The sequence below is a fragment of the Hypanus sabinus genome, chromosome 14 (assembly GCF_030144855.1).
Source record: "Hypanus sabinus isolate sHypSab1 chromosome 14, sHypSab1.hap1, whole genome shotgun sequence".
Taxonomy (NCBI): Eukaryota; Metazoa; Chordata; class Chondrichthyes; order Myliobatiformes; family Dasyatidae; genus Hypanus; species Hypanus sabinus.
Genome location: NC_082719.1, coordinates 3,223,528 through 3,242,750, shown reverse-complemented (window position 1 = coordinate 3,242,750; position 19,223 = coordinate 3,223,528). Strand labels below are relative to the sequence as shown.

General features: G+C 36.0%; 1 protein-coding gene across 1 annotated transcript in view; it reads right to left on the bottom strand.

The window, feature by feature from the left end:
- The window catches only part of wdfy3 (WD repeat and FYVE domain containing 3), a 354,111-nt gene that overhangs the window by 71,205 nt on the left and 263,683 nt on the right, over window positions 1-19,223 (bottom strand). The window contains exons 40-42 of the mRNA XM_059988693.1: window positions 17,643-17,720; window positions 16,435-16,665; window positions 6,931-7,099 (exon numbers count right to left, since the gene is read on the bottom strand). Coding sequence (XP_059844676.1) covers window positions 6,931-7,099; window positions 16,435-16,665; window positions 17,643-17,720 — 478 coding nt within the window. The remainder of the gene's footprint in view (window positions 1-6,930; window positions 7,100-16,434; window positions 16,666-17,642; window positions 17,721-19,223) is intronic.

The window sequence follows — 19,223 nt, the reverse complement described above, 5'->3', positions numbered from 1 at the left end:
ATGATAGTAATATCCGTGAAGCTATTTTGATCGCATGCCTAATGGTCTCAATCAGTTTTCAAAGTGGTGATTGAAATAGTGGGCAAGGAAATGTATTTATAAAGTCTTCAGATCCTCAAAGGACCTTTAACAAAAGCTGAAATGCAAGGAAGTTGGGAATTAGCTACACTAATTCGATGTGAAATGGACAGATAATCTCTTTAGCAGGACGTGATTAATGCCGTTTGAGTATCCCTGATGAACCAGATCTGACCTATCAATCAAAAAACTTAGATGGGGTAATGCAAGGCCATATATGCAGATTTGTTGCAGCTGTAGGCACTGTTGTAAGACAACTGGCTCAAATCAATTGACATTATAGTGGCAACTGATTTAATATAGGTAAAAGTGGTTACCCATTTCGGCCCTTCAAAGAATACAAATGTTTGAAATCTCAAAAGAACAGATGTAAAAAGACTTGCAGTCCATTCCCAGTGATCAGTAATTTTATATGCATAGCAACAGACATCACCAGTACTACTATGCTCACATGTAGTTCTTTCTAAGAATCACAGATTGACTTAGAAGGAAAGCTGCATTAATGTGATATATAGATTGATATACGTGTATACTTCAAAAGTAAATATTTACTCATGATTAAAGAAACTAACTCCTATGGAATTTAGATGGTTAAAGGACCATTTAATATATATTGTAAGATATTAAATGGCTTTATTACGATTAGAAGGATATTATTATTTTTAATGTGTGGAGATCAGAACTAGGTAATGCAGTCAAAAATTAGCTGGATCTATCAGCAGTAAATATAGAAAACAGACATTTATATAAATACATACACACATACAGTACTGCACAGTACTTATCTAGTGTGTGTATAAACACACACACACACACACACACACACACACACACACGTATACATTATATGACCTTGGGGTTAGAAGATGAAACTCCAGTTTGTATAAGGTATATATATTTTGATAATAAATGTACCTTGAATATAGCTAGGTTGCCCAAGACATTTGCATAGTACTGTACACATGTGTATGCATACACATACACACACACACATATATTCAGACAGATATAAACACACACACAAAACACAGAGTGGATGTCGATTAACTGGGACACAGTGGGGCCAGTACATTTCAGCCCAATTAAATGGCTGCCCCAATTAGTTAAGTTTATTAGAAATAGTTAAAAAGATTAGAAAAACAAACTATGTAACTAACTATGTATTTAAATGAAACACAGAACAAATTAGAAAACCCAGCAGTGAGGAGACTGAGATTCTTTATCTGCCAGACGATGCTGAGGATGTTCTACAAGTCTGTGGTGACCAGTGCTATCATGTTTGCTGTTGTGTGCTGGGGCAGCAGGCTGAGGGTAGCAGACACCAACAGAATCAACAAACTCATTCGTAAGCCCAGTAATGTTGAGGGGGTGGAACTGGACTCTCTAACAGTGGTGTCTGAAAAGAGGATGCTATCCAAGTTGCATGCCATCTTGGACAATGTCTCCCATCCACTCCATAATGTACTGGTTAGGCACAGGAGTTCATTCAGCCAGAGACTCATTCCACTGAGATGCAACACTGAGTGTCATAGGAAGTCATTCCTGCCTGTGGCCATCAAACTTTACAACTCCTCCCTCGGAGTGTCAGACACCCTGAGCCAATAGGCTGGTCCTGGACATTTCCACTTGGTATAATTTACTTATTATTATTATAATTTTTATTATTTAATTATTTATGGTTTTATATTGCTATACTTCTACACTATTCTTGGTTGGTGCGACTGTAACGAAACCCAATTTCCCTTGTTGATCAATAAAGTACGTCTGTCTGTCTGTCTGTCTTACTTCCTAATAGTTATCAGAATTCATCCAGTGTATGCAATGAACAAAATCAGTGCCAACACCTACTGCAGATAATGGACTGACTTCATACAATGTTATCGACTATTGCATTCTGTAAATCTTCATTTTCATTGTAACATTAACATTTTTCATAGTACCTAACTTGAAGTAGAGGAATTGTCACCTTGGCTGGCCTTAATGCTTAAAACCATACTGACCAAAACAGTTCTGAATTGTCTTAACTGCTTATTTCTTGCCAACTATCAGTAACAGAAATAAATGATTTTTGAACACAATCGCATGCAACTGACACTATTTTAAAAACTGTTCACTCTAAGCACGGTGTAATGTCTAATGGCCACACAAGAGTGCATGACTGACACTAGTTTGAAATTGTTCAGCAAAATTCTACTGCCCCAATTAAGCAGCATTGTATTCCAAATAAACAAAGGGACTTCTGGCAATTTTATCGATTAGTTTTTGTTCTTGAGGAGTTGTGCCAAATAAGCGGCTGCCCTGATTAACCGGAATCCACTCTATATGCAGATGATGAAAATCTGGAACTCTTTTCAAATAGCAAATGATGCTACGACAACCATTAATTTCAAAACTGGGTTTGACATATTTGTGTGGGAAATTAAGTTAGGTGCAATGCAGAAAAAAACAGAAACATAAATCTAGGTCATAGATGAACAGTCATTTCATTCAACAAGTTTCTCTTAAATGTTGCAATTGAGACTGCATCCATCACTTACACTGGCAGCTCATTCCATACACACGACCCTCTGAGTGAGGAAGTTCCCCATAAATATTTCACCCTTCACCCTAAATCTATGGATTTGGAGTTTGAAAGTGAGTCACAGCACTTCAGCGCAGAGACTAGGCCTTCAGACAACCTTGTCTGTGCTAGCCTGCTTTTTTGCCCAGCCCCAACGATCTGCACCCAGACCTTAGCCACCTCTCCCATACTCATCTCATCCATGTACCCATCCAAACTTCTTTGAGTGTTGTAATTGAACCTGCATCTACCACTTCCATTGGCAACTCGTTCACACTCTGGGGGAAGAAGTTCCTCTTAGATATTTCACCCTTCACCCTAAACTTATGACACCCAACTTCTGCTCTCACCCCACCTCAGGGAAAAAAAGCCTGCATGTATTTATCCTATCTAAACCGCATATAATATGGTATACTATACAACATCCTATACAACTTCACAATTCCTGCACTCATTGCTCTGATTTTTGAAGATCAATGTGCCAAACATTTTATTTTCTGACTCTATCTACCTGCAATGCCACATTTAGCCTATTTTTCCATCTGGTCCAGATTCTGCAGTAATTTTTGATAGCTTTCCTTGCTGTCCATTATGCCCCCAATTTTAGCATCATCTGCACATTTGTTTATCCAGTTTACCATATCACTCAAATCATAATACTGATAACAAACAACAATGAACCCAGTACTAATCCATGCAGCACACCACTAGTCACAGGTGTCCAGTCAGAGAAGCCTACTAGTCAGGCTTCTCCTGCTAAGATAACGTTCAATCCAATTTACTCCTCATCCTGAATGCCAAGAGACTGGATCTTCCAGACCATCTTCCCATGTGGAACTTTGTCAAAGGTCTTGCTAAAATCCTTGTAGACAGCGTCCACTGTCATTCCTCATTCCTTCATCTACTTTCCTGGTAACCACCTTGAATAACTCTAAGATTGGTTCGACACGACCTACCACACACAAAGCATGTTCATTATTGCTATTCAAGCCTGTCTATTCAAATAGTTATATATATAATCAAGTTTCTTGTAATACCGTCCATTAAGTTACCAACCACTGATGTCAGACTCACCAGCCTATAGTTTTCCAGCTTATTCTTAGAGCTTTTCTAAAACAACCGAACAATATTAGTCCTCTAGCAACTCACCTGCGGCTAAGGACTTTTAAAATACCTCTGCCAGGGTTCCTGCAATTTCAGCACCAGCCTCCCGTAAGGTCTGAGGGGGTACTTTGTCAGGCCTTGGGGTATTATCCACTTAATTTGTGCTAAGACTGCAAACACCTCCTCTTCTATAATCCTCTCCTCTTCTGTAAAAGCCTTGCAGAGGGTGGTTAGGGGAGCAGAGAAGGTTATTGGGGTCTCCCTACCTTCTGTCCAAGACCTCTTTCAGAGTCGATGCCTTCAGAAGACACAGTACATCATTAAAGACCCCTCACACCCTCTCCATGAACTGTTTGTTCTTCTGCCATCAGGCAAACGTTACAGGAGCATCAAAACAAAAACCACAAGGCCACTAAACAGCTTCCTCCCACAGGCAGTCAGACTGCTAAATAGCTGCTGTACCTGACTCTGCTTTGGACACTTTTAACTTGCACTGGACACTTATAACTTGATTTTAACCAACATGTGGCTGTTGTGTTTTACTATTTATTGTTATGTTTATTATTTAGTGTTGAGTTTGTTATGTTATGATTGCACTGCACCTGGGAAATGCTCTCATTCTGCCCTGCAGAGCTGATGTATGGTTAGAATGACAATAACGTTTGTGAATCTTGAATCTTGAATATGGTCTATGACCTCACTACTGTTTTGCCTCAATTCTATAGAACCTGTCTCCCAAGTAAACATGGATGTAAACAATCTATCTACGATCTTTCCCACCTCATTTAGCTCCATGCATAGATGGTCACATTGACCTTCAAGTGGATTAGTTTTACTATCCATTTGCTTTTAATATATCCGTAAAAGCCTTCAGGATTTCCCTTCACTTTATCTGCTAGAGTAACCGCATGCCTTCTTTTAGCCCTCTCGGTTTCCTTCTCAAGCTTTTATACTCCCTTTCTTATGCATTTCTTATACTCTTCAAGCACTTGATTTGTTCCTTGATGCATCTCCTTCTCCTTAATCAAGGCCTCAATAGCCCTCAAAAATTAAAGTACCCTAAACCTGTTAGCTATGTCTTTTATTCTAATAGGAACACACAAACTCTGTACTCTTAATATTTCACTTTTGAAGGCCTCCCTCCCACTTACCAAACATCCCTTTGCTGGAAAACCTGTTAGGTTCGTTCTGGTGCCATTTAAATCGGTCTTTCTCTAACTTAAAATCCATACCCGAGGACCAGTCCTCTCTTTTTCTATATTTATCATGAAACTAATGGTATTATGATCACTAGGTGCATAGTATTTCCCTACACAAACTTCTGTCACCTGCCCTAGTTTGTTCCCTAATAGGAAATCTAGCATCACAGTCTCTCGAGTTGGGACCTCTATGTACTGATTAAGGAAACTTTCCAGAACACTTTTGACAAATTCTATCCCATCTAGCCCTTTTATAGTATCGGAGACCCAGTCAATATGTGAAAAGTTAACATCACCTTCTATCAGAACCTTATGTTTCTTGCAGCAGTCTGTGATCTCTACAAATTTGCTCCTCTAAATCCCATGGATTGTTTGAAGGTCTATAATAAAATCCTATCAACGTGGTCATCCCATTTTTATTCCTCAGTTCCACACATATAGCCTCAGTCGACAAGCCCTCTAGTCTGTCTTGTCTGAGCACTACTGTGACAATTTACCTGATCAGTAAAACTACCTTCAATACCTCCCTGTCTATCATGTCTAAATCAACAGAACCCTAAAACAATGAGCTGTCAGTTCTACCCCTTGTGCAACCAAGTCTCTTTAATGGCTACACTATCATAATTCCACATGTTGATCCATGGTCTAAGCTCATTTGCCTTACCTATGTTACCGTCTGAAATACTCAGAACATTAGTCCCATCATGCTTACTCAACTTATCGATTCCTGTTTCGTTATGTAGGCATAACATCTTCCTTCCCCACACGCACTCCACAAGCTGCTCTAGCACTCTGGTTCCCATCCTCTTGCAATTCTTGTCTGTATCCTAACATTTAGAAGGTTAAGACTGATGTAATATTAAAATGATTCAATAAGGAAACTAATTCCTTTGGCAAAGAAGCAAAGATACAAATAAGATGATAAAATCAGAGTAAGTCAACTTAATTACGTAACACTCACATGGCCCTACAAAAAGCTGGTCCTAGTTCAACTGAAAAAATTGTGAAGAAGGTTATAGGGTATGAAGTTATAGGATGAAGTTATAGGACTAAGCAAACTTAGTTATGAAACATGTTCCAAGGCTTGAATGGCTATGTAAATCACAAGCACAAGAAAATCTGCTGATGCTGGAAATCCAAAGCAACACACACAAAATGCTGGAGGAACTCAGTAGGTCAGGCAGCATCTACAGAAAACAGAAAACAGTCGACCCTTCATTGGCCCTTGAATGACTATGTTTAAAGAGATCAGAGTGAACAACTCACCTTTACAGATTAGAAGACATTTTACTATAAACAAACATTTATAACAAGGAAAATTATTTCCGTTTACATCTTCAAGATAGCAAAATGATTCTTCATGCTGTACTAACATTTTGGAATATAACTGCTATTATGAAAGTAGATTAAGTCCAATTTAGGTTGAAGGATATGTGATGAGATTCTGCAATTCGTGTCTTCTCTATGACACAGAAAAGGGCCATTCAGCCCTTTAAGTCTTTGCCAGTACTTAAGAGCATTTCCAACAATCTCATTCCCTAATTGACTTACCCCCACCCCTGCAACCCATTCTCTCTTAGTAAGTGGTGGAGTATATTCCAAGAGTTAGCTCTGATTGAATACCATTAACCTACCACCCACATACACGGGGGTAATTTACAATAGCTAATTAACCTGCCACCAAACAGAGGATACAGGAGAAAACCTGAGAACTCAGGGGAGGCCCTCTTAGTTAAAAGGACAATGTGTAAACTCTTAACAGATAACACCAGAATTCTAAACTGAATGCTGGAGCTGTGAGCTACTAATTGTGCCATCATGCCACCCTGAAAGGTCACATAATTTTCATTTATTTTTGTTTTGCTTTTTAAAAAATTGTGTAATTACAACATCTGGAAAATATAATTTTAAAATAAGTGCAACAAAAGTCCTGTTGCACATCAGTTGCAAGACAATTAAGGAGCATTTCAGATAATACAATGATATAACCTTTAACTCTTGCAATTGTGTCTTCTCCATGCTCAGGCTCATGCTGGGTGGTTTCACCCTCTGAACTCTCCTCAATTGTATCTGGATACATGGTTGGATTTCCAGCAGAAAGTCGTAGGTAGTATTCTTTACTGTCATAGCTAATAGCTCTACGGTAACGAGCAGGTTTCTGTAACAGCAAACAGAGTACTTCAGTGCAACACAAATGATTCTTTACATAGTCATGAACTTACCTTTGAGATAGCACTAGATCAAAAATTACAAACATAAAAACTGTTTTACAGTAGCCAAGCATGTCTATATGTACACAATAATAAATCATCTGCAAAGTTAAATAGTCACAACCACTATGTGGCGAAGTTGTGTTTGGTAAACATGCTTTAGAAAAAAGTGCTTTCCATAAGTGAAACAACACTTAATATTGAAGTGATGAGGTTTAATTTTGAAACTGCTTAAATGTGCAGGTATTTTAAATGTCTTGATCTAATATTTTGTTTTCCATGGGATAGAGGAAGGGAAACAGGAAGAAGAATGAACTAATCCAACTCAAGTTACATCATCACATTTTGCTTGAAACAACGTAGCTTAATCACAAGGCCACAAAAGCAGCAATGATGTTATTTCAAGTGCTAGGGTGAGACTTCAGCCCAAGAAATCCTGTTAGTGTGCAGTTCAGAACAGTTTACAAAGATCTATTTTGGTGAAAACTGTGAAATAAAAACAAGTCTTGGCGTGAGAATGAATCATCATCTTGTAGCTCAAAAAGTGCATCAGAAGAAGCCAATTATAAAGATATGCTACAATGCCCATCATGCAGGCCCATTCAATGCTAACTTTTAATGGCCGAAGCAAGGACTGCTGTGTTTCTTACTCCTTTACCTTTTCAGAAACTATTCTGTCATCATCAAACCAAGGCATCTCGGATACTTTAATAGCAGTGACATACTAAAATAAGGTGTTGAGAACAGAGGAAATACTCATCAGATTTTCAGTATCACAAGGCAGCAAAACCATTAAGATTAAAGTTAGCGTACATTGAAACATTGAAATATACAGTGAAGCGCATTGTTTGCATCAATGACCAACAGAGACCGAAGATGTGCTGGGGTCAGTCCACAAGTGTCACCATGCTTCTAACATCAATATTGTATGTCCACAATTTAATAATCCCCAATCCACACGTCTTTGGAATGTGGGAGAAAACCAGAGCATCCGGAGGAAACACAAGCAATTATAGGGAGAACACAAGTAGGTAGCAGCAATTTTTTTTTTAACTTTTTTTTATTGTATTTCAAGTAGTTACAAAATAAAAGTAGAGAAAAAAAATGTATATTACCCATTCCCCCCCCTTAACCCCTCCCCCCTAGCATCCCTATAGAAAAAAAAGAGAAAGAAAGAAAGAAAGATTGCCTGGATATTGGAAGATCCCCACATGCTCCATGGAGTTCGTAATAACTTTAATATATATATTTATTTCTTTCCCCAAATAACCAATTATTTCATCTTCAGAGCACCTATATATTTAATCCTGTCTTTTGTAAATAAGGGCGCCAAATTTTCAAAAATGTTTCATATTTATCTCTTAAATTATAAGTAATTTTTTCAAGTGGAATACGGCTATAAATTTCTTTCTTCCAACGATCTATACTTAAATATGTATCCAATTTCCAAGTAACTGCAATAGCCTTCTTGGCTACTGCCAATACAATTTTTATAAATTCTTTCTGATATTTATTCAATTTGGGTATCGGTTTTATCCCTTCAATATCACCTAATAAAAATAATATTGGATTATGTGGAAGTTGTATTCCAATAATTTGTTCCAATAAAACTCTTAAATTTGTCCAAAAAGGTTGAATTTTAGAACAAGACCAAGTAGAATGTAAAAAAGTACCAATTTCTTGGTTACATCGGAAACATTGATCAGATAAATTTGGGTTTAATTTATTTATTTTTTGTGGTGTAATATATAATTGATGTAAAAAGTTATATTGCACTAATCTTAACCGCACATTTATTGTATTTGTCATACTCTCAAGACATAGCCTTGACCAATTTTTTTCTTCAATTTTAATATTCAAGTCACTTTCCCATTTTTGTCTTGATTTATGGACTCCTTGTTTAATTGCCTTTTTTGAATCAAATTATACATACAAGAAATGAATTTTTTAATCTTTCCTATTTGAATTAAAGTTTCTATTTCACTAGATTTCGGCAATAACATTGCTTGACCTAATTTTTCTCTTAAATAAGCCCTTAGTTGAAAGTAACAAAAAAGGGTGTTGTTTCATACTTTATATTTATTCTTTAATTGATCAAATGACATTAATATACCTCCTTCAAAACAATCACCTATATATCTAATCCCTTTTTGAAACCAATTATATAAAAGTTGATTATCCATTGTAAAAGGAATAAGTCTATTTTGAATTAAAGATCTCTTTGCTAATAAGGATTTCTTTATCTCATCGTCAACATTTATCTTATTCCATAAGTCAATCAAATGTTTTAATATAGGAGATTCTTTCTTTTCCCGTATCCATTTAGATTCCCATTTATATATAAAATCTTCTGGTATATTTTCTCCTATTTTATCTAGTTCTATTCTAATCCATGCCGGTTTATCTTTCTCAAAAAAAGATGCAATAAATCTAAGTTGATTTGCTTTATAATAATTCTTAAAATTTGGAAGTTGTAACCCTCCTAGATCAAATTTCCATGTCAATTTTTCCAACGATATTCTTGACATCTTACCTTTCCAAAGAAACTTCCTCACATATTTATTTAACTCTTGAAAAAACTTCTGGGGTATTTGTATTGGTAGTGATTGAAATAAGTATTGTAATCTAGGAAATATATTCATTTTTATGGTATTTACTCTACCTACTAATGTTATTGGTAATACCATCCATCTATCAAGATCTTCTTGAATTTTTTTCAATAGTGGTAAGTAATTTAATTTATATAAATTCTTTATATCATTATCAACTCTTATACCTAAATATTTTATACCATTCGCCGGCCATCTAAATTGGGTTATTAATCGACATTGACTATAATCTCCTTTAGTAAGAGGTATAATTTCACTTTTATCCCAATTTATTTTATAACCTGATATTTTCCCATATTCTTCTAATCTATAGGATAATTTACGCAACAAATGTAATGGGTTTGTTAGATAAAGCAGAACATCATCAGCAAATAAGTTAATCTTGTATTCTTCCTGATTAACTCTAAAACCCTTAATATCTGGGTCCACTCTAATTAACTCAGCTAATGGCTCTATTGCCAACACAAATAAAGCAGGTGATAATGGACAACCTTGCCTAGTTGACCTTGTTAACTGAAATGGTGTTGAAATTTGACCATTTGTCACTACTTTAGCTTTTGGATTAGTATTTAAGGTTTTAATCCATTTTATAAAAGATCCTCCTAATCCATATTTTTCCAATACCTTAAATAAAAAATCCCATTCCAATCTATCAAATGCTTTTTCTGCATCTAAAGCAACTGTCATGCTCATTTCTTCCCTCTTTTGTGCCAAATGAATTATACTAAATAACCGAGTTACATTATCTGCTGATTGTCTGTTTTTAATAAATCCTGTTTGATCCATATGTATTAATTTTGGTAAGTATTTAGATAATCTGTTAGATAAGATTTTTGCTATTATTTTATAATCAGTGTTCAATAAAGAAATAGGTCTATATGATGCTGGCTTTAAAAGATCTCTATCTTTTTTTGGCAATACTATTAGAATAGCTGTCGAAAAAGATTCTGGAAGTTTATGTGTTCTTTCCACTTTATGTATTAACTCCATAAAAGGAGGAATTAATAAATCTTTAAACTTTTTATAAAATTCAGGCGGAAAACCATCTTCTCCTGGAGATTTATTACTGGAGATCCTAGGGCCTCTTCGACCTCTTTCAATGTAAAAGGCATATCTAATCCCTTCTGTTCTTCCGTATTTAATTTTGGAAGAGTTATTTGTGATAAAAATCTTTCTATCTTGACGTTGTCATTTTGTGATTCTGATTTATACAACTCAGAATAAAAATTCTTAAAAGTTTCATTAATTTCTAAAGGTTTATAAGTAATTTTATTTACTCTTGTTCGAATTGCATTTATTGTTTTAGAAGTCTGGTCTGTTTTTAACTGCCATGCAAGGACCTTATGTGATCTTTCACCTAGTTCATAATATCTCCGTTTAGTTCTCATAATTGCTTTTTCTGTTTGATATGTCTGGAGTGTATTATATTGTAACTTCTTATTAATAAGTTGTCTTCGTTTTTCTTCTGTCATATTTCTTTGAGATTCTTTTTCTAATTTTGTAATCTCTTTTTCCAATTGATCTATTTCTATCATATATTCCTTCTTAATTTTAGAAGTATAACTTATAATCTGACCTCTCAAGTATGCCTTCATTGCTTCCCACAATATGAATTTATCATCAACTGAATGTGAAATTGTATCTAAAAAGACCTGAAACTGCTTTTTCATAAAATCACAAAAATCTTGACGTTTTAGTAACATTGAATTAAATCTCCATCTATAAATTGATTCCTCTTTATCTGTCATTATCATTGTCATTATCAAAGGAGAATGATCTGACAATATTCTCGTTTTATATTCCACATTTTTCACTCTATCTTGAATATTCGTTGATAATAGGAAAAAATCTGTCCTTGAATATGTTTTATGTCTATTTGAATAAAATGAGTAATCTCTTTCTTTTGGATTAATTCTTCTCCATTTATCAATCAAGTTTAAATCTTTCATCAATGATAGAGTTAATTTTACTACTTTTGATTTTGTGACCACCTTTGTTGATCTATCTAAAACTGGATCTAAACAAAAGTTAAAATCTCCACCTGTTAATATTTTGTCATGTGCATTAGCCAAGTTCAAAAAGACCTCTTGTATAAATTTTACATCATTTTCATTTGGTGCATAAATATTCATAAGTCCATAGTTCCAAAAAAATTTGACAATGTATAATTACGTATCTCCCCGCCGAATCAATTAATACGTTTTGTATTTTAATTGGTAAATTTTTATTAACCAAAATTGCAACTCCTCTCACCTTTGAATTAAATGAAGCTGCAATAACATTTCCAACCCAGTCTCTTTGAAATTTCTGATGTTCTTTATCTGTTAAATGTGTTTCTTGTAAAAAAAAGCTATATCTGTTTTCATTTTTTTAATGTATGTTAGAATTCTTTTTCTTTTTACCGGTCCATTAAGCCCATTAACATTAAAACTTAAAAAATTCAATAAATTAGTCATTATTTTTAATTATGTTACTCCAAGCTATAATAATACCTAATCTTTCAACTTTTGTGGTAACTTGGGAAATCTTTTTAAAATTCTCCATGTTGCTATGTGTGTCCCCACCAATCATCCAGGCAAAAAGATAGAAGAAAAATAGAATATAAAGAAAAAAACAAAATACCCCCCTACTAATGTTGTGTAAAAAAAAACACAACATTACCCCCCTCTGTTGTACGGGTCATGGCAATCGCCATGATTACACACGTGAATCCCGCAGAAACCGGTCCAAAGCTCCCCAGCCCCCCCGCAACATAAAAAAGTGTATGCTTAAGAAGAAAAAAAAATACTATTCTCAATTAGTGTTTCTAAAATTTTGCTTTTCTCCTCTATAATATCCTTAAATGTCCATCACTTCTGTTCACTGTCTCTATCTTCATCTTTAATCCATTACGTTTGGAAGTCTCTATGTATAATTAGCCACTAGATGGAAGTTCTTGTGCGAACACCTCCGCTTCTGGATAATCGGAAAAAAATCTTCTTTTTCCCTCCTTCAAAAAAATTATCAATGTTGCTGGGTGACGCATCATAAATTTATAACCTTTTTCCCATAAGGCTTTTATCGCTGGGTTAAATTCCTTCTTTCTCTTCAAAAGGTTATAACTTATATCAGGATAAAAAAGAACTGGTTTCCCTGCTATCATCAATGGCCCGTTTAGCAAAATTTTAAGAAAGTCTTGAAAATGAATTAGGTGACCTCAAAAGCAGTAATTAACATTTGTAGAATTGTGCTTAAATTTAAGAATATGTTTCGAACATAAAGTATTTTATCTGAAAAATAGCTGAGTTACCTTTGCTAAATAAACCCTAGTTTGGGCCCCCATGTCCCCATCCCAAAGAATTAAAAGCCCGACATGACACTGAACTTTTCTTCCAATACTTTCTTACCCAAATTCATATTCTCGGCCAAGGGTCTTCATCCCATATTGTGGACCCTTGCATCTAACTTGAGAATTGGATCCTCTTCCTCTGGTCTCTTCTTCTCAAGATCTATTCATCAGTAAGTGCTGATGCAATATAGAGCATTTTAACTTTATCACATGCCTTTATTAATCTAATTGATCCCCAATTGAACCTGCAGTTTTCATTAACACTATCATCAAGTCAGCTGCCAAATGCAGTGCTGTGGTTCAGAAAACTGTCCTCAACCTCAAAGAAATCAAACAAAAGATCTTGGACATACTCTCCCCACCCTCTTCATAATCCCTGCTGGATCATGAATGCTCTTCCAACTAATAACTTAATATCCTCCAGAGATCTTCCCACCATAGTGCCTCAACCCAGCACAATCTTCTTCTACCATTTCCATCCAACCCACCCCCTCCCATGATTCACTTTTAGGACTCTCCTAATAGACGCACTGTTTTAAACTGCATTTGTTCCACAGAGGATATGTCAACCTATCTTGACTATTTTCTCTCTCCTTGACCAAGTCCTTTCTCAGCAGTTTTGATGACAGTATTATGAACAGAGGGTTGCAAATCCCTTCCTTCAAACATCTATATCACTTTTGGTGTCCTCCACCCATTGTCATTTGGTGCTCATACTTTAGAAACATTCAGTCTACAAAGGAATTAATAGGCTATCAGTTGCCTGTGAATTTAATTTCTATCTTATTTCCACTTTGATCTCTGACAATGTTCAATGAAATTTAATGTAAACTTGAGGAACTGTACTTCATCTTCCATCTTGCACTTTGCAGCACTTGACATGTAATATGAAATACAACTATTTCAGATAACAAGCTTTCCCTGTTTGTCAGACCATGCAGTTCTGACATGATGTCATCCTGTTACATTTACTCTTCCTCCTCAACCGAGTCCTGATCAAATTCAGGATCCAAAATATCAACTGTCCATTTCCATTCATACACACTGAGTTCCTCCAGTGTATTCAACTGTTGCTTAATATTCTCACCTCTGCCATTTCTTCTATCTCCACTTCCAACATTCTCTTTTATTTTAGATTCTCTGTAGCTACTACTTCTTTTCTCATATTAAATCAGACAAAACCGCTAGAAATAAGGAGTCTTCCCCACCATTTTACACCAAAGTTATGTTATCTAGACTCCTTAAGTCTCAACTCCATTCCAGACTTTCCTTTTGTTCTTCTCACCACTGCCTTCCTCTGAACTTTAATATTTCTTAATTCTGATGAAAAAACATCACTTCCTTCTTCACAGATGCTGCCTGACTCATGGAGTGACACCAGCCTTTACTATTTTCATAGATGTAACTTCATTGACAGAAATCCACTTGCAAAAAATACAATTCACTAAAATTTGCAGTTTTGTAATGTCATTCAAAACCTCAGATTGCGCCAATAGATGTTGCACTCTATTAATTTACTTATTTTTTCTAAACACAGCATTTCTCTCGATTCAGGGCTAAAATGTTATCCACAGCATTCCTGTCTTCTCTCACAGTACAAATATGAGAAAAACTCTTTTGGTTCTATAACTGAAGAATTAGGCTAGAATGTTTGCGCTAAAATCTCTCACGTGTGACTTGAAACTACAACCTTCCAATTCTAACTATCAACTGAGCTACAACTGACATCTTTGAGCGCTTCATAATCAACTTCACATACAAAATAACTTCATTTAAATTTGGTAATATTTAAGGTGCAGAAGTTAATAATTGTACTTTGTTATGAATATACCACAGTTCTGAGGGGCCGAAGGGTGCGGGGGCGCCCCCTCCTTTGTGAGAATCGCAAGAGCATCATTGGGTTGGGTCAGAGGACCCAGGAAATGAGAGAGAGAGACCTGGCCATTGTCTCCTGGAGACAACGTTTGTGGATTGGGGACTATGCTACGTGGAAGCCCTCAGGCAAAGTGGGCTGGTTGAGAGAGAGATTGCATCACCCCAACCTGATTGACATCTACTACCCGGTGAGTTAAGATAAAAGGGGGGGGGGGCTGTAGGGACAGCCCCTCAGATGCACCAGAAGAAACGCTAGCGATCCCGTAATAGCGGGAAGCCATTTGAAGGAAGCCACGTGCGTTCGGTTCCCTTGCCTGGGGGCTGGTGGCTGGTACCACGGAAAATGACTTGAAACTAACAACGGGGAACCCACTCCCCCGACGCAACAGATTGGCCTCATAAAACTCCTGTGCAGGTTTAAAACGGTCTCTCTTAAACCCAAACAGCTGCAGCTTGAAAGGACAGTGACTTTTATCTTTCCATCGGCCAATACAATATCCCCTAGACAAACTATAGAGCTATTGCTTGATTGATGATTATTATTATACCCGCATTTTTAGATTGAGTATTGACGACGTATTTTATCTGAATGTCTGTATTAATCTTATTTTTGTGCCCCTTTATAAATAAAGACTTTTAAAATTAGTACCATCAGACTTCAACAGGCCTCTCTATCTTTGCTGGTAAGTGACCCAGTTACGGGGTTCATAACAACTTATAGACTTGGCAAATCAAAATGATAAATATGCATGAACCCTATTTTATTACCAAGATATGAAAATCTAATTGATCACTGTGCATCTTGTGTTATTGATTCAAAGAAACGGAGATGTTATTCCACTGTACAGTAAGGCGAGGAAACACAATTATAATCATTCTTTCACAAATAACACAGATGGTCTATTGCTGGCATCACAGAATTAGAAACTATAGACTATGTGTATCATCTTCGCATCTTACAATGATTTAAAAATTGTAATGGGCTGTTAAAATTCTTAGCAACTATATAATCCAATGAAATTAATAACAGTTGCACAGCAATGTAACTTGAATTACTTATTTTGTGTAAAATAAAAAAGACTTTTTAGGAAGTTAAGACAGTTCAAAAGATGGTCCATTTTATTAACTTTGATACCATACTTTAAATTGAAATTTGTGATTACAATATCAATTCTCCATTAATCATGCTTTGAGAGTAACAAACCATCTTGATGTTTCTGAATAAAATTAGATTTTTAGCATCATACTGTCCTACAGTATATTACACTAAGTAAAATAATCTACTTAGATTTCAGAGGTGTCTCACTAACATATTGTATATCTATTTTAAAAGTTATCACAAATGAAATGTTAAATACTATTAAAACACATATATAGGTTTCATTAATAACAGAAAGTAATGGCCTACAAGGCAATTCTTAATAAATTGTGAAACCATACTGTTTCACATGTCTTAGTTTTCAATACTCACCTGGAGACTGGTAGATTCTTGCTCATTTTCTGGCAAATAGGGATAATGTATGTAAAACATGTCATTCCGGACCATCTTCTTTCTCATTCTGCAGGGGCCTTCAGGCATTTCCAACATCCATTTATCAAGATGTGATCCAATTGGAGGCCCCCATAGGCCCCTCTCTCGCAATAGCTCATACTCTATCTGAGCCCATTCTTCTGTTACATACTTCATTACATTTTGCTGACGCTACAAATACAAAATGCAATTATGTAGCTGTTAATGACAGTACGGTAGGAGATTAAGATTTCATGTTTTGCTAGTATACATGTGCACCCCAACCAAGTGATGGGTAGCAGAGTGTTAAAATCAGTATCTGTAAATGTAAAATGTCCTCCCAATAGAACATAATGATCAAAAATGTATCCACTGTCTCTCTATTATATAATAGTTTAGGCTTAACAGCACAATTCTAAAATAACATGAGAAAAATTCATGTGATCTACAGGTGATTAATATTAACAAACTGACAGCAAGTCCTAACCAATTCAGGAATTTGTACTTGTATACATCAGCTGTATTTTGTAATCACAGCCAAAAATTAATTGCTGCTTAAAGTTTCTTGGAAAGACAATTTCAACTGTTGATGAATACAGAATATGTTAATTCTTTAAAAATCTCTGTCCGTGGCTGACATTATCATAGAATCTGTAAGATAGTTAGTTTTGTTGAGTTCATTGGGTATTGAGGACAGGATGCCGCTAGTGTTTTTTCTTCAGAAACTCTATAATACTAGGCTTGATTATGATGCCCTTCCTGCTTCCGTAATCGTGTGATGACCACTTCCATATTATGATTACAAATAGTGCAATTTAAAAGCAAGGCTAACTTCAAGTCCATATGTTAGGACATGAAATCTTGACCACATTCCAGTGACAAGCATTTACTATCACCAAAGTATCCTTTTCTTTGTTGAATGTGCAGCAGGCATGGTTCTGTTGTTAATATAAATAATTTTGATGTTTATGCTTCTTTATACTCAATGCTATGATCTAGTTACAATGGCTCAACCACCTTAGAATAACAGCTTAGATTATGTATAACAAATATCTAGATATTTGAATATCTAGATACAGGATAATATTAGACATATAAGCCCTTCGGTCAAGTAGAGATAATGTAGAGAATAAAGCAATTTTGTTTAAAAAAAATACATTGCCCTTTACCTCTTGATATTCTTTATACTGCATATCCACCAAATCTCTCACGACAGCAATATGAGTAAACATCCACTGAGATATTTCCTGAAAGAAAAACATTAATGTTTATGGATACATGAAATTTTGCTAAGAGTACATAAGCAATTCTGAAAACCGGCTCTTAGAAGTTAATGACCTCACAGTATGTGCTAGAAACACAGTACATCCAGAATCCCCGACCTGTGAAGTTATCTCATGAGGAAGATGACACATTGAAGAAAAACAAATGTCTCTGATGTTGAATCACTAACCTCAACCAATGTCACTTGTATATTGTTCAGTTCATGAAATTTATCCCAGGGAATGTCAGAAGAATAATTCCATTATGCTCTACTAGCTAGTAATCTTGGTATTCACATAATTCAGAATAAAACCCTCCTCTCTAAGGTTAATTCTGCACAAGCAGGAATCTGGAACCCAACAGAAACTGCAAGATGAACTTAAGTAGTTACTCTGACACCATTCCTCAACTCTTCCTCAGCTATATTTAAGACTGCATTGATGTTGCAATGTGGAACTTGCCAATTTTCTCATTCCCCTTTCTGAATCTTTCCCTCTCCATCTTAGAAGACAAACAAACTACAAACATTTATTACAAACCCAGGCTCACACAGATAACTAAACTAGATCTCCTTCAAACTTGTCTCTTGTAGGGACCCTGTTTCTCAATTCTCTATCTCTGCCACATCTGTTCTCAATATGAGACCCCCTAATGTGGTCGATGGAGGTTTCAGCAGCATCTCTTCCATTTTATGCACTTCTGCACTCACAGTGCCTCTCCCAAGACAGAACAGTCCCCTTGGTACTTGCCTTTCACCCTACCAGCTTCCACATAAAACATCTCATATTATTGTCATTTCTGACAGCTTCTATGAAGTTCCACCACCAGACACATCTTCCCCTCTTCCCCCTTCCCTGCCTTTTGCAGGGAACACGCATCTCCATGACTCACTGGTTTGCTCATCCCTCCCTACCCACCCTATTCCTGCAACTCTAGGTGGTGCAACACATCTTCCTACATCTCCTTTTTTCACCATTATCCATAGAGTTGAACAGTCCTAGGTGAGGCAGATAATCTCATGCACCTCTTCCAACTTTGTATTACATATGCAGCTTGTGATATAGCCTTCATTACATTGGCAAAACCACATGTAGATGGGGCGACTTTACCAAGTTCCTGTGCTCTTTGTATTGCATGTCATTTCAACTCCTTTCCCTATTTCCACATCAACTTATCTCTTCTGAGCCTTCTCCACTGTCAGGATAAGACAAACACAAACTAGATGAACAATACTTCACATTTTAATACTTGGGGTAGTCCACAGCCCAATGGAGTAATCATTGAATTCTCCAATTTCACGTAACTGGCACCCTATGTTCATTTCTCTCTTATTCTCATCCACTCAGGTTATCTTACCCATCCACCTTTCTTTCCAAACAATCCCCAATGCCACTAACATCCCCTCTCCCCTGTGAACCAGTTTCTCTCCCTTCCCCCAAGTGGTATCATCTGATTATCACTCACAGATTGTACCTACAGGGTATCCC